Source organism: Quercus suber, unplaced genomic scaffold (assembly GCF_002906115.3).
Source record: "Quercus suber isolate HL8 unplaced genomic scaffold, Cork oak 2.0 scaffold_24, whole genome shotgun sequence".
NCBI classification, from domain to species: domain Eukaryota; kingdom Viridiplantae; phylum Streptophyta; class Magnoliopsida; order Fagales; family Fagaceae; genus Quercus; species Quercus suber.
The window spans coordinates 1,776,387-1,794,058 of record NW_027069489.1 but is presented as its reverse complement, the minus strand read 5'-3'; the positions used below and the strand labels follow the sequence as shown (position 1 = coordinate 1,794,058).

Here is a 17,672-nt window from a genome sequence, read left to right as displayed (position 1 = left end):
GATTTTTAATTGAGATAGAGTTTAAATTTCTAAACCTAGATGATAAAGCTTTATCTAAATTTAATTATTTTTAAATTGTATTCCTTAGTCAAGAGTTTTTCACTTAATATCCTTATAAAATACTAATTTAATAAGATGCAACTTGAGGAAAAAAAAAAACAAATGTGGGTGGTGTGATATTTAAGTTTAGAAAATTTTAAAATAGACTTTTAGCTTGAATAGAATTTAATTTTGTTTTAAATTATTGTTAAATCATGCAACTTTTTGAAAAAAAAAAAGTGAGTTGTGTGGGATTTAAGTTTAGACATTTTTGATAATAGCCTTTTAGTTTGAATATAATTTAAATTTGTTTTAAATTATCGATAAATCTATCCCTTAGTCAAAACATGGAGGTTTTTGTTAGAAAAAAATTATGGGTTGTTGTGTGAGATTTAAGTTTATAAATTTTTATAATAAACTTTAGTTTGACTAGAATTCATATTTGTTGAAATTTAAATGGAAAGTTTACCTAAATTAAAATTGTTAAATATTATCCCTTAATTGAGGAAATATGTTCTAACAAAAATATATATATAATTTATACTAATTAGTAAGAGTAGCATTTGGTGCAAACATGGCTATTAACTTAACTTTTATTATATAGTATATAATATAATATAATGTTAAATCATGCAACTTGAGAAAATAAAAATAAAAACCAAAAACGTGGGATTAATTCAATTTAGGACTTTGTTTAATTTTGTTAAAATAATTGCCGTTAAGTATGCAATTAACTAATGAAAAAAAAGTTTGAAAAAAAAGTTCTTACATAGAAAATCTATATAAATAATTTTATTAATTTTATACTAATTGAACAACATACACTATTGTCAGTTTTTTTAAGATCTTCTCTCATTTTTTCGTGTGTATGTTAAAAATACTTGTATTCTAAAAATTTTTTTTGAAGAGGATAAAATTAAAGAACTTAAATGAATTTCAGTCAAATATAAAGAATACAATTTGCATTTTAGCTAATTTTATATTATAAGACTTTTTTTTAATAAATATTTTCAATCCATCAATAGTTGGGATGACAAAAACATTTGAAAAATATTAAAAAGTGTCAACCGTTTGGTTTGTCGAATTCCTAAGTCCTAACAGGAGTAGGAGAGGAGATTCAAATATATATTTATTTTTGGGCTGAATAGTAGGAGACCGAAATAATAGTAAGATATTGTGCTAATGTCTATACTCTATATATATCCTTAAGCAGTGGCTATTAATTACAGCTTAAAATCATTTGTTTCAATCTCACACTTTCTACATTTTGTAAGAGAAAAAAAAAAAAAAAAGTCTGAGACTCTCTCTCTCTCTCTCTCTCTCTCTCTCTCTCTATATCTAGGGATTCCGTGGGCCATCATCGTCAGCATGATCATCAAATCCTGACCGTCAAAAACTTCTGATTTGGCAAATCAGCCACAAATCCCAAAGGTTCACACTTTACACTCTCTCTTTCTCCGCATTTTTTTTATTATTATTTGTTTCTCTTTGCATTTTATTTAATAAAAAAATTCAAAAATAAAAATTTAAAAATCTCACGAGAAATTCACCAATAAATTTTCTTTTCCTTTTCTCTCACTTTCTCGCGTCTATAACTTGTTTGTTTAAATCTTCAATCTATGGTGGGAACTAAGAACCCTAATTCTTCGATTCTCACCCTTCAGTGGTGGGACAACAACAAAATCGCAACAATCGCAAAACCCTACCCTAGTTCTAATTCTATACCGAGATTTTATCCTTTTTTTTTTTTTTTTTGCCATGGACTCCGAAAAGCTCTCCTCCGTTAACCCTAGGGCCACCACCGCGACCGCTACTACCGAAAAGCCTCCTCCGCCGCCGATTCTCGAGCGGTTCAGGGCGCTGCTGAAGCAGCGGGACGACGAACTCAGGGCTTCGGCCGGAGGAGGAGTCGACGACGACGACGATGAAATCGACGAGAGCTTCGTCGTTCCGCCGCCGAGTTCCGAGGAAATTGTGGAGCTCTACGAGATGTTTTTGGGGGAGCTTACTTTCAATTCGAAGCCAGTTATTACGGATCTCACGATAATCGCCGGCGAGCAGAAGGAGCACGGGAAAGGCATCGCGAATGCGATTTGCGCTCGGATTATCGAGGTTCGTTTCGGTGTTTGTGGAATTTTGGGAGAGGAGTGAGAGAGATTAACCAATAATTAGGGGGGGTTTCGCTGAATTTTGTATTGGTTATCGGGTTTTAGGGTTTTTATTTTGGTTTGTTTTTCATTTGTACTCGGCTTAGTGTTGTGTAATTTTGAAGTTTTTTGAGTTCTTCAGTGTAAAGATTAGAATTTAGTACTTTTCTTAGTCTCCTTTGTTTTTATTCTTTGTGTGCTGTTTGGTTCAGGCAAAGGTAAAAGATTCAAAATTTCAATGAAGTTTAAGATGGGTGTCTAATCCATCTGAATTGATATTCCTAGCCTAACTGTAATGGTTACGGATTGTTAGGAAATGGTGCTAATATTGTAGTAGAATTTTAGGATGCAACCTATGAGAACCTATGGGAATTTGGTTACAAGGTGAATAATTTTCGAGAATAGGGCCAAGGGCCAAGAGCCTTGTATCTTAATAGCACTTCCTGTTGTTTTCAACCGAGACGTCTAGAGTTCAAATCCCTTCTCCCGAGTATCAAATTATCAAAAAGTTTTCAAGAACAACGGGGAGGTTTTTGGATGATAAAGGCGGAGAGGTTGTAGTTTTGCCACGTGATGGATGATTTGGGTTTAGTTTAACTGGAATGATTCCGTGAACCTTGCTAACAGAAGTTAGAATGGTGCTTGTAGTGCTTCTAGATTAACAGGATTTATAGTTAGTGCCCTATGTGATGGTCCACACCCTTGAGTTTAATATTTCACATGATATATATTGTAAATTATAGATGCTGCGGTTTATTTTGAAAACACAAAACCTAAAGCTTCCAAGTTTTCCTCTATATGGGTTTTTTTCCCCTGTTTTCCTTTGCAGTGCTTGATTTTGCAAATTCATTAGAATTGTATGTCTTGAGAGCCCTTATATTTTACCCCTAAAGTGCATTCTTCAAATTTCTCTTTATTGGTAATTTTTATTTTGGTGGAGCTACTTTATTTGGAAATAGGGAATATTGTTCGTTGTTTGATATTCTTATGTCATCCTTATATGTCTTCTGCAGGTCCAGTCGAGCAAAAACTTCCTTCACTATATTTTTAGACAGTATGTCAAGAATATTGGCCGTGATTACGTAAGGCATTTCTCTCCCGCGTCTGCCTGAGGTGAGTTTTGCATAATCATTTGCATATATTTTAAGTCCCTAGTTTTCTTATCACATGATTTTGACAATATTCTTTAATAATTTTTTCCTAGGTTTTCTGTGAGGCATACAGGCAAGTTCACCCAAATCAGTATAATTCTATGCGACATCTCTTTGGCACCTGGTCAGCAGTATTTCCACCTTCTGTCCTTAATAAGATTGAGGCACAACTGCAATTTTCTCCTTCAGTAAATAATCAATCATCTGTTTTGGCTACCATGAGGGCTTCTGAATCTCCACGACCAACACATGGCATTCATGTTAACCCAAAGTACCTGCGTCAGTTGGAACATTCAACTCTGGATACTGTAAGCTCTCTTTCTCTCTCTCAAAAGACATGGGTTGGACTGCTGCCTTTATGTAGTGCAGTAGTTGAAATTCTGGTTACTTGTCAAGATGTTTTATTCTCAATTCTTGCAGTGGGATATCTGTAGTAACTGCCGTTTGCATCTTCTAGTCAAGATGTTGCTGGACTAGTAGTAGCAATCTATATATTTCACCATAATTTGGAATATACTGACATCTATGTCTTCATTCATTATAACGTTCTGCAACTCAGATATTTGGATATTTTGTAGGTGTGGCTGACCATTGTGATTAGATGTGGAAATATTTTCTTCTTAGATCGTAGTCTATAATTGCTGATATGATATTTGAGGGCTTAGCAATAGCCTATGTAAAGGCTTTATTGTACTCAATTACATTCAACGAGGGTGCATTTATTAAAATTCCAGCAGCTTATTTTAAACTTTGAGGGTGTGAATGCCATCTTCTTCTTTAATGTGATTGCTTTGGAAACGTAGGTCTGATGTCTTAGGGTTTATTTTTCTTTCTTTTTGGATCTATTAACTGTTTTAACACCAAACTCATTCAATATCCAATCTTTTATTACCTAACACTACCTAAATCCTTTCACATGAAAATCTATTCAAGAACCTAATTTAGTGATGAATTCCTAAAGATCCTACATCATAACAAGTTTTGTAAGAGAAATTTCCTTGTGTTTTCTATACTATGTTGTGGAAAAGAAATAAAATTACTTGATTAGATGGCCAAATGAGTTATGCCTAAGACTTGTGGAGTAAACATGTGTGATTTAGTCAAGGCCTACAAGTGCCTTCCCAAATTCGTTGCGGAGGTTTCTTTAGGCACCAAATGCCAGTTAATATTTCGATGTAAACAACACTAGAATTCATACAACGTTTATAACTCCTAGGCCCTAGCCATCATTCGGGGTCCACCCTAGGGATTCCTCGTAATTACTTGGTGTGAGTGGGACCGGGAAGTGGGGCTACAAACACCTAGGAGAATAGTCAAGTGCTCAAAGAGCTCTGTGCACTCTCCATAGCCAAAAAAAAAAAAAAAAACTAGAATTCATACAGAACTGGTAGGAACTCATGAGTTACTGTACCTAAATCACTTGGGACCATTTCATTATCTGGCTTGTGCCTACTTATAAAAAAATTATCTGGCTTGTGCCAAATGTGCATTGTTTGTGTTTAATTACTAATGGTGTAGAATCAGATGTACCTAAAAAAAAAGATATTTTGGCTGGCTGTGGTGCAGTTGTTTAATTTGGGCATTTCACAGGGGCCTGTTTGATTGTCCTTGAAATTGAATGGCTCTCCATTCCTATTCTGTATGTCATCTATTGTGTTAAAAAGTTTGAAAAACTGTGGAACTTTATGGAATTCAAGACACAATCTATGTCTTTACTTTTGAACTGTTAACTTTCTTCATTGTCCCATTCAAGATGGTTGAATTGCGCATAAGTCCAGAATAGTTCGCCGATGAGCATTAGCTCCTACAAGAATTTGAGGGTAGGGTTGGGGGTAGAGTAAAGTTGTGGGTTCAAGACCCACTAAGTATGTGTTACTCACCAAAAACATTTTATTAAAAACAGACCATGAGCAGAACCATTTAAGTTTCCTATGAAATCCAAACAAGCTCTTGTAGATCATGGTGTTCTGTGAAAAATAGTTTCTACTTAAGGTGTGTTTGGATATCGCTTATTTTGTTAAAACTGAAAAAACTTATTATTACTGAAAGTAGGTAAAAGTTAATTGAAATAGTACAGTAGGGCCCATGAATAGTACCAAAAAGTGCATGAACAGTACCATGGGACCCACTTTTTTTTGGCAAAACGCAAAATTTTTTCATCCCCAACGCAATCCAAACACATGCTTACAAATGCATGTGATATATTGCGAAACAATGACACCCATATCATAGGCTAGAGGATATGGAAAAGAGGTGCTATAATGAGCTCAAAATGATGGTTAACTTAGAACTTTTTTGGGGGGAATGGGATTCTGTATTCTGATCTCCTATCAATACTTTCAACTATCTTGGTTCCAGATATTAATTAAATCTAATTTTTTATTTTTGTACACTTGATCTGCTTGTGTGCATTCTTTTGGTAGATCTTTTATTTTCCTGTTTTTATTTTTTCATTTATTTCATAAATGTAGGGAGAAATCTGCTGTGCTACTTTTTTTTTTGTCCTTTATATAAGTTAATTTCGATGTTATTGTTTCATCATCTTATTGTAACTGAATTTAGAAACCTGCCAAGACTAACTATGTTACTTTCTGTTGTTGCTCAGTTGTGCATGAAATGGACAACTTTGGAATTTAAAATTTGTAATTTGTTTGTAACCCTTGCAGAATATTCAGCATCCTAGAGGAACTTCCGCTTTAAAAATGTATGGTCAAAAACCTGCCATTCCATATGATGAGTTTGATCCTGGTCATGCAGAGGTTGTATCCTCACAGGTTGGAGCCCAAAGATTGAGCTCAACTGGAGATGCAGGTCATACACCTTTTGCCTTTGGGGCTAATAAGGTGCATCCACCTTCAACTGCCAGACTTGCAAGACCCTCTTCGCCTTCAAGAACTGGGCCTGATAGGTCTTTATCATTAGCAGGTGATGAATTTGCTGCAGAAAATTCTCCTAGAAGGTTTGTTGATAGGGCCTCTCCATCTCATCCATTTGAGTATGGACTTGGTAGAGCAATTGGTAGAGATGATGAAACAAGTGGCTGGCAGAGAAAACACTATTCTGATAATAATCAGAAAACTACTGCAGTTTACCACCTTGGTAATGGACATGAGCACCAAAGACCAAGAGCTTTAATTGATGCATATGGAAATGACACAGGGAAGAGATCTTATAACAATAAGCCTCTGCAGGTTCAACGCCTGGACATAAATGATATAGACAGTAAGGTCGCTCCAGCATCATGGCAGAATACTGAAGAGGAAGAGTTTAATTGGGAAGATATGAGCCCCAATTTAGGAGACCGCGGTACAAGTAATGATTTCTTGTCATCAGCTGTTCCACCTTTTGGGAGCTTTAGAACAAGGCCGGGCTTTGGAGCGCAGAGTGCTGCCCCTTTGGAGCCTGATAATAGGAGCAGTTGGTTGAGTCAGGCTCAGCTTCCTGCAGTTGATGATTCTTCTATAAATGCTGAAGATCCAGTCTCCTTATCAAGTGTATGCTTCCTCCACTTGTTTGCTGTGCCATTCTTGATTTTTAGGCAGCTTAGTTAGTTAATCTTGAATGCGAGTAATATTCTTCTTGCAACATAATCCGCAGTTATGCTGAGTGGTGTGATTTTTGTTAGTTAATTTTCACTTCCTACCATATCTCTTTCCATTGCTATCATGTGATTAGTGCTTTCCTTAGAGTATCGTGGTTCCTCTATCGCATCCCTGTCTTTTCAGCTGTTTATGAACATATTTTGGGGTCTTGAATTGAGGGTGAATACCCTTATTTTTTCCTTTTCAGTAATTAGAATCCAATCCTGCATATTATAATTTATAAACGCTATTTGCTATAGAGGGGATTGGTGTGACGCAAATATTAACAAGATTAAATACCATAAGATCAAGTCATGTTCTTAAGTTCCTTTAACTTAATATGCTGTTCATCATGTTTTATCTTCTTCCTTCCTTTTTTTTTTTTTTTTCCTTCTGTTGAACTTTTGCAGTTAATGGTATTTCATTAAGACTAAAAAAAAATAAATGTATTTCATTAAGAGAAAGAGAGGGAGGCGGTGGGTAATTCATCTTGCTAATTTCTGGAACTTTTGGGCATTGGCTATAGTAGGGTTCATGATTTTATGTTTTTGGTTATTATGCCTTATGTGTCCACTGTGCACTAGTTTGAGTTTTACGAGTCAAGGTTTCCAACCCCAATAATTTATAAATTTGTGGTCCTGGTCAAACTAGTTTCCTTCTCTCCATCTTCTATAATTCCACTCCATCATCGTTACTTTAAACTGCAATTGTAAAATTTTAATTATTCTTCCTTAGCTGAAACACCCTGCTTTTGATAATCCTTATGTTATTCTTCATCAAAATATAATACCCAAAATGTCAAAAAGAGCCTCTGATTTCCTTTCACACAAGACAACTGCCATTGAGAACCGTTCATGAAAACCTTGTTGCCAAATTTAGAACTCAAAATGTGCCCTCTTGCTCCTTCACAAACCAGAAACCACTGATTTCCCCAACCTTTAGCCAATAGTAAAGTCATGGTAGAAAATTATATACCCTATTTAGAGCTTTCTGACATCATTTGATGTTTTTGATCACATTTTTTTTTTTTTTTTTGACTTGTCTCCAAAAATGCCAACATCCCTGAAACTATTAATGTGTTCCAGGAATTGATAATGATTAGAGAAAATGAACTTCCAACCTTACATTTGAATTTCTGCTATTTTGACTGCAGTTTGGTCGTGGATCAACGCGGAAGATATCTGGATTCCGAACTGAGAGAAATCAGATTCGGGATTCTCGCTATCCTCAGGAGGCCTGGAATATGCCTCCCCATCTCGCCAAAGGAAGAGAGAGGAATTTCCATATGCCCTTATTGGCAAGCGGTACATCTCCATCAGATTGTGAAAAAATGTCTCCTCTTATAGATAAGCTTCCAGATGCTGACCCACAAATTTGCGGACCCCCCACAATTACATCAAGAATTGGTCCTAGTCTTGACTCTTTTGGTGTGGAGCCACGGCCTGGTGTTGTACCCTCATATATGGGGGTAAGACCTCCCCTAAATGTGCATAACTCTCACCCACAGCATCTGCTGCCTAATTTTATGCAGCAGAAACATATGAGGAGCCAATTCCAGTCAATAAATGCTAGCAATACTGTCAATAATCTAGGTCCAAATAGGTCTTTTTATATCCCTGAGCAGCAGATGGATGGTTTTGGAAACAAGGAGCTGAGTTCTACAAAGCTGCAACAATTGCCTAGTCAGCATGCAGGACTAATTCCTCTAAGCCAGGCACAAGTCACTTCTTTACAGCCACAATTTCTTCCATCTCAGGAGGTGCATCAATCTGCAGCAGCTGTGTTGCCACCTCATTTTCTGGCAGCCCCTTTGAATCATGGATATAACTCACGAGGGCATGGTGCCACTGTTAGTACAGGTCCATCAAATCCTATACCTGTTGTACAGTTGAATATCCTAAACAGGCCTTTACATTTACAGGGGGGCTCATTGCCACCTCTACCTCCTGGCCCCCCTCCCATGCCATCACAAATGATGCCTCTCACACAAAATGCTGTTCCTGGTGTCTCTAGTCAACAGCCGAGCAGTGCATTTCCTGGATTGTTTGATTCTCTCATGGCTCAGGGTTTGATCTCATTGAACAAACAAGCTCAGGTATGCATTAATATTTCACTTTATGCTTTAAATGTTGAATTTTGATTTTTGTTTTCTTTTCCTTGAAATGCAATTGTTAGATTGTTTCTCAACCAAGTTATTTGATATGTAGGATTCTGTAGGAGTTGATTTTAATGCGGACCTTCTCAAGGTGCGTCATGAGTCTGCAATAAATGCGCTATATGCTGATCTCCCCAGACAATGCACAACCTGTGGCCTTAGATTCAAAAGCCAAGAAGAGCACCGTAGTCATATGAATTGGCATGTAACTAAGAATCGTATGTCTAAGAACCGAAAGCAGAAGCCTTCTCGTAAGTGGTTTGTAAGTGTGAGTATGTGGCTCAGTGGTGCAGAAGCATTAGGAGCTGAAGCAGTTCCTGGGTTTTTACCTACCGAGACCGTTGTAGAAAAGAAGGATGATGAAGAAATGGCTGTACCTGCTGATGAAGATCAGAATGCATGTGCATTATGTGGAGAGCCTTTTGAAGAGTTTTACAGTGATGAGGCAGAAGAATGGATGTATAAGGGGCTATTTACTCAAATGCACCCAGTGGCTTGACAGTAGGCATGGATAGGTCTCAGTTAGGCCCAATAGTGCATGCTAAGTGCCGGTCTGAATCTAGTGTGGTTTCCTCTGAAGATTTTAGACAAGAAGACGGGGTATGCATTTCTTGTTCAACTCTTTCAGAATTTTCACTTATATACATTTATCATTAAAAAAAAAAAAGAAAAGAAAAAAAGAGTCTTATATACTTTCTTCTGAAAGTCTGTCTTTGTTTTATGGTTAAAGCCATAGTATTTTGTCTGAGGACTTTGTTATGCATTCATGTATATATCAATGAGCAATATATTACTCAAGACCAACGCAATTATGAGAATATTTTCATTTGTATTCTTATGCCTAAAGCTCAACAAATGTTTCATATTCATTCTTTTAATTGTTGTGTGCAGGGAATTACTGCAGAGGGTAGTCAAAGAAAACGTATGCGGATTTAACTTAGCTAGATCGACTTCTATGTCATCTGTAACATAATGTGATTTTGTTCGTGTTAATGGTATGCTCTTAACTAATTTTTACAGTAGCATTGGAGGTGACAGTATCTTGTACATGTATAGTTGTACTTGTAGCATGCAAAATTGCGTTTTGCAGCAGAGGTTACAAATTCTCTTGCAATATTATCTTTCTGGCATTCTTTTTATTTTTGCTGTCAAAACTTCAAGAGGGACATAGAATGTTTTCTTTATTGCCATTGACAGGTATTCCTGTGGTTCCTTCACCATCTTAAGTGCGTTGTTTTTGTTCACCTAAAAACAAGGAAAAGAAAAAAGAAAAAAGAAAAAAAAAAAGAAAAGGTAGGGGCTGGGGGCTGGGTGGGTGGTGCTAAGCATTGTGTCCATTTTTTTTTTATTATAAATATTCTGCAGGTGGGAGCATGAATGGTCGATCTGTATGCCAAAGCTTCTTGTTCTTATTTCTCATTAAACCAATGGATCAATGGAAGTGAAACGATGATCAGAGTGGAAATTCAGTATACTTGAGGGCTGGAGCCTTTTAAAATTTTTTTTACCCTGGATTTGGTTTCAGGATCATTGATGTATTGTAGAATTTCATTTTCTTGGTAATTTTGGTAGAGCCTTAAGAATTGTGTTTATTATATTACTGTTCCTTCCATTGGAAAGGCTTTTTTTCTTCTAGTTTAAATAAATGTACTCTCTTTTTATTAAATGAATTTGTCTTTGTCTTTAAACACCGTTCTTATCCCGTGCCTGCCCATTCAAAGTTGCAATGTGTATACCTTTAATGATAAAGATGCTCTCTCTCTCTCTCTCTCTCTCCCTCCCTCCCCTATGTGTGGTTGAACTTAGTTGTGACTTCTGAAGCATGTCAAACATGTGTTCATGTGCTTCTCTCTATCTTACTGCGTGTGGTTGAACTTAGTGTTTTTTTTGTTGTTGATAAAAGTTGAAGTTAGTTGTTGTGACATCTGAAGCATGTGAAACATCTGTTTTCCGTTAATTCTGCAAAAGATGCAGCAAACATTCACTTTGCATGACTTCTCTAATGGAGGGGCATTATGCATTTATGCTTTTTCTCTATCCTAAAGAGAAATGAGAAATCCGTTTCTAGTAGATCAGGGAGCTTTGTGGTGTTACGCAAAGCAGATGTTTCGGCATCTTTCTTATTTGGGTGTTTGTTCTCAATAATATTAATCCTGCAACATTGCGGGCAACAGATATATATATATATATATATATATATGGTTGTCTGAACACTTAAGATTGACAAAGACAAAAACATCACAACGAGTCTACAAAGGGTAGTTTGGATCATGATGGATCATTCCTTCCTTTTCTTTGTCTAAAAATATATATTATTTGGTGGAGTTGAAGTGTTGCAGAGTTATTTTGACCACTAACCACACTCATTACCACCATATGAGAGCTATCTTCTAATTAAAATTGATTAGTATAGATCATAAATATTATACGAGTTACAGGGTGTGTTAAAACTTAAATACTTATTAAAGTGATACTATAAAATAATTTTCTAAAACCGTGCAGTTTTTTTGTGCGTTAAAATTGGAAGAAATTTTTATTGATTTATATAATAAAAATTTAACTGCACACCATTGGATGTAACATATAAGCAAAGCCAATAAAGAGGATCTTCAATTCATAAGAAACTCTCACATTCCATCCTACAGTTAGCTTATGCATAGCTCTATTGCTATTATTCTCACAAACTTAAAATACAGGTCACTAATTTCCTTTCTATATAAAGTGACCATGCAATATACATGGGTCCAATCGGTATGATGTTATTTTAAGCATTTCTAGCACTTAAACATAGGTTCCTACCTATTTAGCCCTTGCTGACATTAAAATGGTGCCACAGCCACGCCTTATTTGCTTGTCATTGTACATATCTACAAGTTTTGAGAAGCAGGGAACTGTTTCGCCATTGGGTAATATTTGTGATTTAAAATCATTTCAGCATCCTTATCTCCACGCCCGCTACAATTTACCACAACCTTTGTACCAGTAGGCAAAGTGGGGCAAAGTTTATTCAGAAACGCCAATGCATGAGAGGCCTCCAACGATGGAATTATACCTTCCAATCTGCATAACAATTGGCAAGCTGCAAACAATAGGGAACCACAAATTAATAGTCTCAATTTTAGAAAATAGGATTCTCCATAATTATATTTTCTTGTACATATCAATTATTAAATATGAAAAAAAAACTTATTGCACACTTAGTAACGTACACTTCGTACTTATTATATTAAGAATTGCATATGTGATATCCACAATAAAATGTGAATAGTGACAGTGTGTACTGATAATGTACGTTAGTAAGTTTGTGATAATCATTATTTATTGTATAATTCCCTTGTCGCATACCATCTAGGGCTTCCTTGTCTGTGACACTGTAGTATTCTGCACGCCCTGTGTCTTTAAGAAAGCTCAGCTCTGGGCCAACAGCTGGGTACTCTAACCTGCATTTATTTGTGGATTAGGCACATCTACATAACACTAAAAGGTAGCCATTACTATCATCTTAATTAATTTATTAATTTAATAATTGGTCTAAACTAGTATTAGCAACTTGCATTAAACTTGACAATATATATTTATGTGGATTAAGTGAAAGGATGGTTTGAACTTTAAACTAATTGGGGTGAATGCTCATGAGCTAGCCCAGAGTCAGAAATCACTTGTTTCAAGTTCCCCCTTTTATATATTTTACATTTTCTTTGCTTTTTACTGTTAAATATAAATTTGATTATTTTTTGGGGTCAAACATTATTCTACTTTATTATATACATCACGTTGCATCTTTCTTTCAAACGTGCTGATTTTGTAATCATTTTTTTTAATTTTTTGATTCTTATAAAAATACGCGGTGGTTCGACCTTGGCCTATGCTCTATTGTCTATAGTGTAAATAAAAATGCTACTCCTACTCCTGTTTCAATTTTTGTATATAAGTTTCTCAAAAAAGTAAAAAAAAAAATTGTATATATGCATTTTATGCTGTGTATACAGGTAAAAAGTGGAGTCTAAATCCTTTGTCTCATCAATTGTGCTCCACTTCATGCTCCACCAATAAAATTTGAACAGCTAACCTTTTTCATTAAATGAGATATCTCATTAAATGAGACAACTAGTCTCTCTCATTAAAGTCAGAGTTATCTTATTTAATGAGAAAGGCTAGTTGTTCAAGTTTTATTGGTGGAGTATGAAGTGGAGCACAATTGATGAGTGTGCACAAAACTGTAAATTAACCTCTTCTCAAATTAAAAAAAAAAAAAACTGTAAATTAACCACAGGGGGTTTTCTAAAGTTTTGTAACTTATTGACATATTTTGGTGTTTTCAATGTAAATATTCAAGATTCAAATCCCTTAACCACTATTAAATATTTTCAAAAAAAATGTAAATTAATGAAAGAAAAAAAAATTCTCATTGTCTCCTCATTTATAATTAAAAAGTTTGTGAATATGTTGTTGAAAATAATGATTATTTATCATAAGATCAATATATCAATTAGTTTTATGGTTTAGGTGGAGTTCGAATATTAAATCTCTTATTTCATAACAAAATTTTTACTAATAGAGTTAACCGTAACTCATTGTTATTGTGTTAGTTTAATCAATATTTTATATTAGAATTGTACTAAAATTATAATTTTTTATATGCTAAATGTAACAAAAAATTGGTGCTTTGGTTCTTACCCCACGCCGACTGAGTGTGGGCTTATAATTTGGCCTTCCTCATCTTGCAACAAGTAGCTCATGGTTCCATGGTAAACTCCCACATCACCTTTAGCCAAAGTTGCAGAGTGCTTGTCACTTTCCAAGCCAAACCCACCAGCCTCAACTCCAATCAACCTCACATCTTTTTCTTTAATAAATTCATGGAACAACCCCAATGCGTTAGAGCCACTCCCTACACATGCAACCAACACATCAGGCTTGCCACCCCATTTCTCCATTGCTTGTCTCCTTGTTTCTTTTCCAATCACTGATTGAAACTCTCTGACCATGCTTGGACATGGATGAGGCCCCACTACTGTTCCTGTCAAGTAATAGCTGCTCTCTAAGTTTCCCACCCATTCCCTGAAGGCCTCTGAGGTTGCCTCCTTAAAATTTCCATCAACTGATTTAACCTAAATGTTGGAACATTTACGTTACTTTATGCAAAAATTTATGTATATTTAGCATAAAAATATACTTTTAAAATTTATTTTACATACCCACTTCTTAAAATATCACACATCAGATTATTTATTTTACACTACATTTTATCAAATCAAATTTTTTTTTTTCTTTCAAAATTGTTTCTTTTTCTTTGCACATGTACAATAATCAACATTTACTTTCATCCTTAGTCCTTGATATTCACACTCGTTCTTCATTTTCGAGATACATAAAGGAAGAATAAGAAATTAAATGCATAAATTTACATGATAATTGTATTAAATTTGTAAATTTACATAATTATATATTGACTGATATAGATTATTTTTAGATAAAATATGGTAAATTTTACATATTTTTCAATTATATGCCAAAACAACAATTTTAATGGTCAATATTTTACCTCTCTACCGTACTATTTTGGAGCTATATTATATTTCTTGCATATATGCCAGAAGTGAGTATTCATGAAGGGAATATTGGATTGGTCCACTGTCCTTTTTTCGTTTAAGAATCATGCCAACAAGCACCATATAGCAATCATCGAGTGGTTGTGTCGTCGGGTTCTCCTTCAAATATATTATAGCCACAGATGTTGCTTTGTATTAGGTTTTGTTTTTGGGAAAGCTAATTTATTTATTGAAAATTCGTAAAAATTTATTTACATAAAAAAAAAAAAAGAGACTTTAAAAATTGATACCTCAAATTATTGAGATTTGATTGAGTGTGTGTTGTGCAAACATGTACTGAATCTCATATTGTATGTTTACTATGTAAATTTTGAGTTTATAAGTGATTAGAGAAAATCTAATTGTAAATTTATAACTTTGACGCATCTAATATATATCATAATAGTTTGTATCTTTGTTGTATATGCAATCCACTTTTAAATGTGAACCAGCCTCTATTATATGTTAATCATGTAAACTTGACTTTCTTATAACCATTAAAATATTAAAATATGAAGTAAAGAATGAAGTTCCATCATTTTGTCACAGGCACAATGTATTTATCTAGTCTTTTTTTTTTTTTTTTAATTTTTTTTTATATTTATTTTAAAAGTGTATTTATCTAGTCTTTAAATGCATTGAATAAGATTTGAGTCAAATCATATCTTTATAAAACTTACCATTTTACATTAGAGAAAAGAAAGTCAATTCTTTAGAGTGAAGAAGTCTTTTAACGTCTCAAAAGCTTGCACCTGAATTCAATTATTTAGGGTTATTTAGGGCTGTTTAGTAATGTTATTTGAATAACAATTTTTGTTGTTTAAATATCACAATAAATATTTTCATAATATTTTTTAGTTTACACGTATTTTCACAACACTTAAATAACGTTACTAGAAATCTCTTATTGAACGGACCCTTAATCATTTGTCTATAATTTAGTCAAAGTTTGAACTCAAAATCACTGTTATGATCCACAATAAAATCATAAAACATGACTGTCAGAAAAATGTGAATTATTGTAAGAAAAGAAGAAATATGTATACCTCAGCACCCAGCAACTTCATCAACACCAAATTAGAGGACTGTTTCTCCATATCTTTGGTGCCCATGAAGATTGTGCACTGCAAAGAAAGTTTGGCACATGCAGCAGCTGTGGCCACACCATGTTGTCCAGCACCAGTGGCTGCCACAACATATTTTCGGCCTAGACGTTTGGCAATCATGGCCTGGGCTATGGCGTTGTTGATCTTGTGTGCTCCACCATGGTTCAGATCCTCTCTTTTTAGATATATCTCTGGCCCTTCTCCATTATTGTTCTTCTTGTAGTGATTTGTGAGCCGCTCGGCAAAGTACAGAGGTGTTTCCCTCCCAACATAGTCTCTTAGTGCCGTTGCTAGCGCAACCTACAATAAATTCATCCATAAAAAAAAAAAAAAAAAAAAAAATCTCAGCTTTTGCATGAAGAGTCATTTTAGCATTTTTCTTTCCCCCTTTTGGTCATGTTATATATAATAATTAGTCTAATGACACAAAAACTTCCACAGTATCATTTATAATTTTTTAAGTGGTATGTTGTGATTATTGTACAATAAAAGTGACGTTCATATTAGAATTATGTGAAAATAATATTTCATCAATCATAACATATCACCTTTGTAAGATATGAAAACCTTTGTAAGATATGAAAAAGGTTAGGAAATAATATGTATTTGAAGTGTTTAAGAGCTCAAAAAGTGTTGTTTTTTTTTTAGTTGGGCTAGCTTCTAGCTAAAATTTAACAATGGTTTCAAACTCCCACAACTTTCTTCCAGTTAATGAAAGAAGAATAATGTCATTCACAATGAATTTTTAGTATTCTTAGTTTGTGTAGCGCTTAGTTGTGATTGTTTAATGCAAACCTGAAACTGGGCGTCATGCAAAACCAAATTGAATTCAGCTTCAAGATTGCTCAAGCAAGAAATCAATGTCTCTGGCACGAACTTCCCTCCAAACCTCCCAAATTTTCCTTTACATCCTTTCCTTTCATGATCAGTTACTTCAACTAGTTGTGGCTTTGGCGATGTCGGCCTCCTCATAATCAAACTACTAGTCGAACCGATAATATCCTTAACCAAAGTGTTGTGATCAACAACAGCACGAACCACAGAGGCATTGCCTATTCTTCTCTTAACACTAACATGTCCACTGGTTGGACATATTTGGGAAATAAGAAGATCAGTTCGCATATTACAAGCCATATATATTATATGTTTGTGTAAGGGAGAGAGAGAGAGAGAGTTATATTTGGGTGTTTGTTAATACTTAATACTTGTTGGAACACTTTGTGAGTTTTTTTATAGAGGTATTATTCTCAGACAAGTCAAAGGTAGTTAACAAATACTGTACTCAAAATGGCCACGAAAACGAGGAACACGAGGAGGTTTTATGAAAAAAACGAGGTTCACAATTGTTTGATTCGCAGGGACACTGTGGCCAACAGTGGCGGAACTAAAGCTAAGGCTGGGAGAAAATACATCCTCTTACTGGTGTATGTTCCTCTCTTCTCACATCTGGTGAGATCCAGCAGTTGTGGGTACCACTAGTTTGTGAGAGGGAGGAAACATATACTCGTAATAAGGTATATATACTTCCTCCAAGGTTGGGGGCCCTCAAAATTTTTTTTTTTTAAAAATCCTTTATATTACTTATAATTATTAAACTTTTCTAAAGATATAACCCATAAAAATAGGGGTTGGCCTAAGCAAAAATTTCTGGTTCCTCCCCTGATGGCCACAATCCTCATTTGCTTATCAGTTATCATCACGTGAACCCAATAATCGAAAGGGAAGTAGTGCAATGGTTCTACCACAAGCATTGTCCTTAGTGTGTGCAGGTACAAAATTAAAAAAAAAAAAAAAAAAAATCTACTTTCTACACGTGAAAAATGGATATTTGGCTCTAATTTACAAACTACGTAGTAAAATATTCATGTTATGAAACTATTTACCAAATGCCCTTGTTTTTTA

The 17,672-nt window shown here is 34.7% G+C and overlaps 2 protein-coding genes across 2 annotated transcripts; one reads left to right on the top strand and one right to left on the bottom strand.

Annotated features, from left to right (window-relative positions):
- The first annotated feature begins 1,595 nt into the window (after nucleotides 1-1,595).
- Nucleotides 1,596-10,212, top strand: LOC136061308 (polyadenylation and cleavage factor homolog 4-like). Its single transcript, XM_065766352.1, is given in 10 exon segments — nucleotides 1,596-2,155; nucleotides 3,200-3,230; nucleotides 3,232-3,283; nucleotides 3,285-3,299; nucleotides 3,391-3,645; nucleotides 6,004-6,831; nucleotides 8,072-9,013; nucleotides 9,126-9,540; nucleotides 9,543-9,673; nucleotides 9,965-10,212. Coding segments are annotated over 10 exon segments (3,072 nt in total). The 5' UTR covers nucleotides 1,596-1,797; the 3' UTR covers nucleotides 10,010-10,212.
- A 1,511-nt stretch (nucleotides 10,213-11,723) lies between these two features.
- On the bottom strand, nucleotides 11,724-16,949 carry LOC112016269 (tryptophan synthase beta chain 1-like). Its single transcript, XM_065766566.1, has 5 exons — nucleotides 16,566-16,949; nucleotides 15,711-16,070; nucleotides 13,751-14,184; nucleotides 12,419-12,513; nucleotides 11,724-12,152 (listed from the first exon to the last, which is right to left on the bottom strand). Exons 1-5 carry the CDS (start codon nucleotides 16,902-16,904, stop codon nucleotides 11,941-11,943), a joined length of 1,440 nt encoding a protein of 479 aa, XP_065622638.1. The 5' UTR covers nucleotides 16,905-16,949; the 3' UTR covers nucleotides 11,724-11,940.
- Between the last annotated feature and the right edge of the window lie 723 nt (nucleotides 16,950-17,672).

Excerpts from the sequence above, each read along its gene's own strand:
- LOC112016269 (XM_065766566.1), bottom strand. The coding sequence starts at position 16,904 with ATGGCTTGTAATATGCGAACTGATCTTCTTATTTCCCAAATATGTCCA. Across the intron at positions 14,185-15,710 it reads TGAAGTTGCTGGGTGCTGAG|GTTAAATCAGTTGATGGAAA; the intron begins GTATACATATTT and ends TCCAACATTTAG. Across the intron at positions 12,153-12,418 it reads AGACAAGGAAGCCCTAGATG|CTTGCCAATTGTTATGCAGA; the intron begins GTATGCGACAAG and ends TATTGTTTGCAG.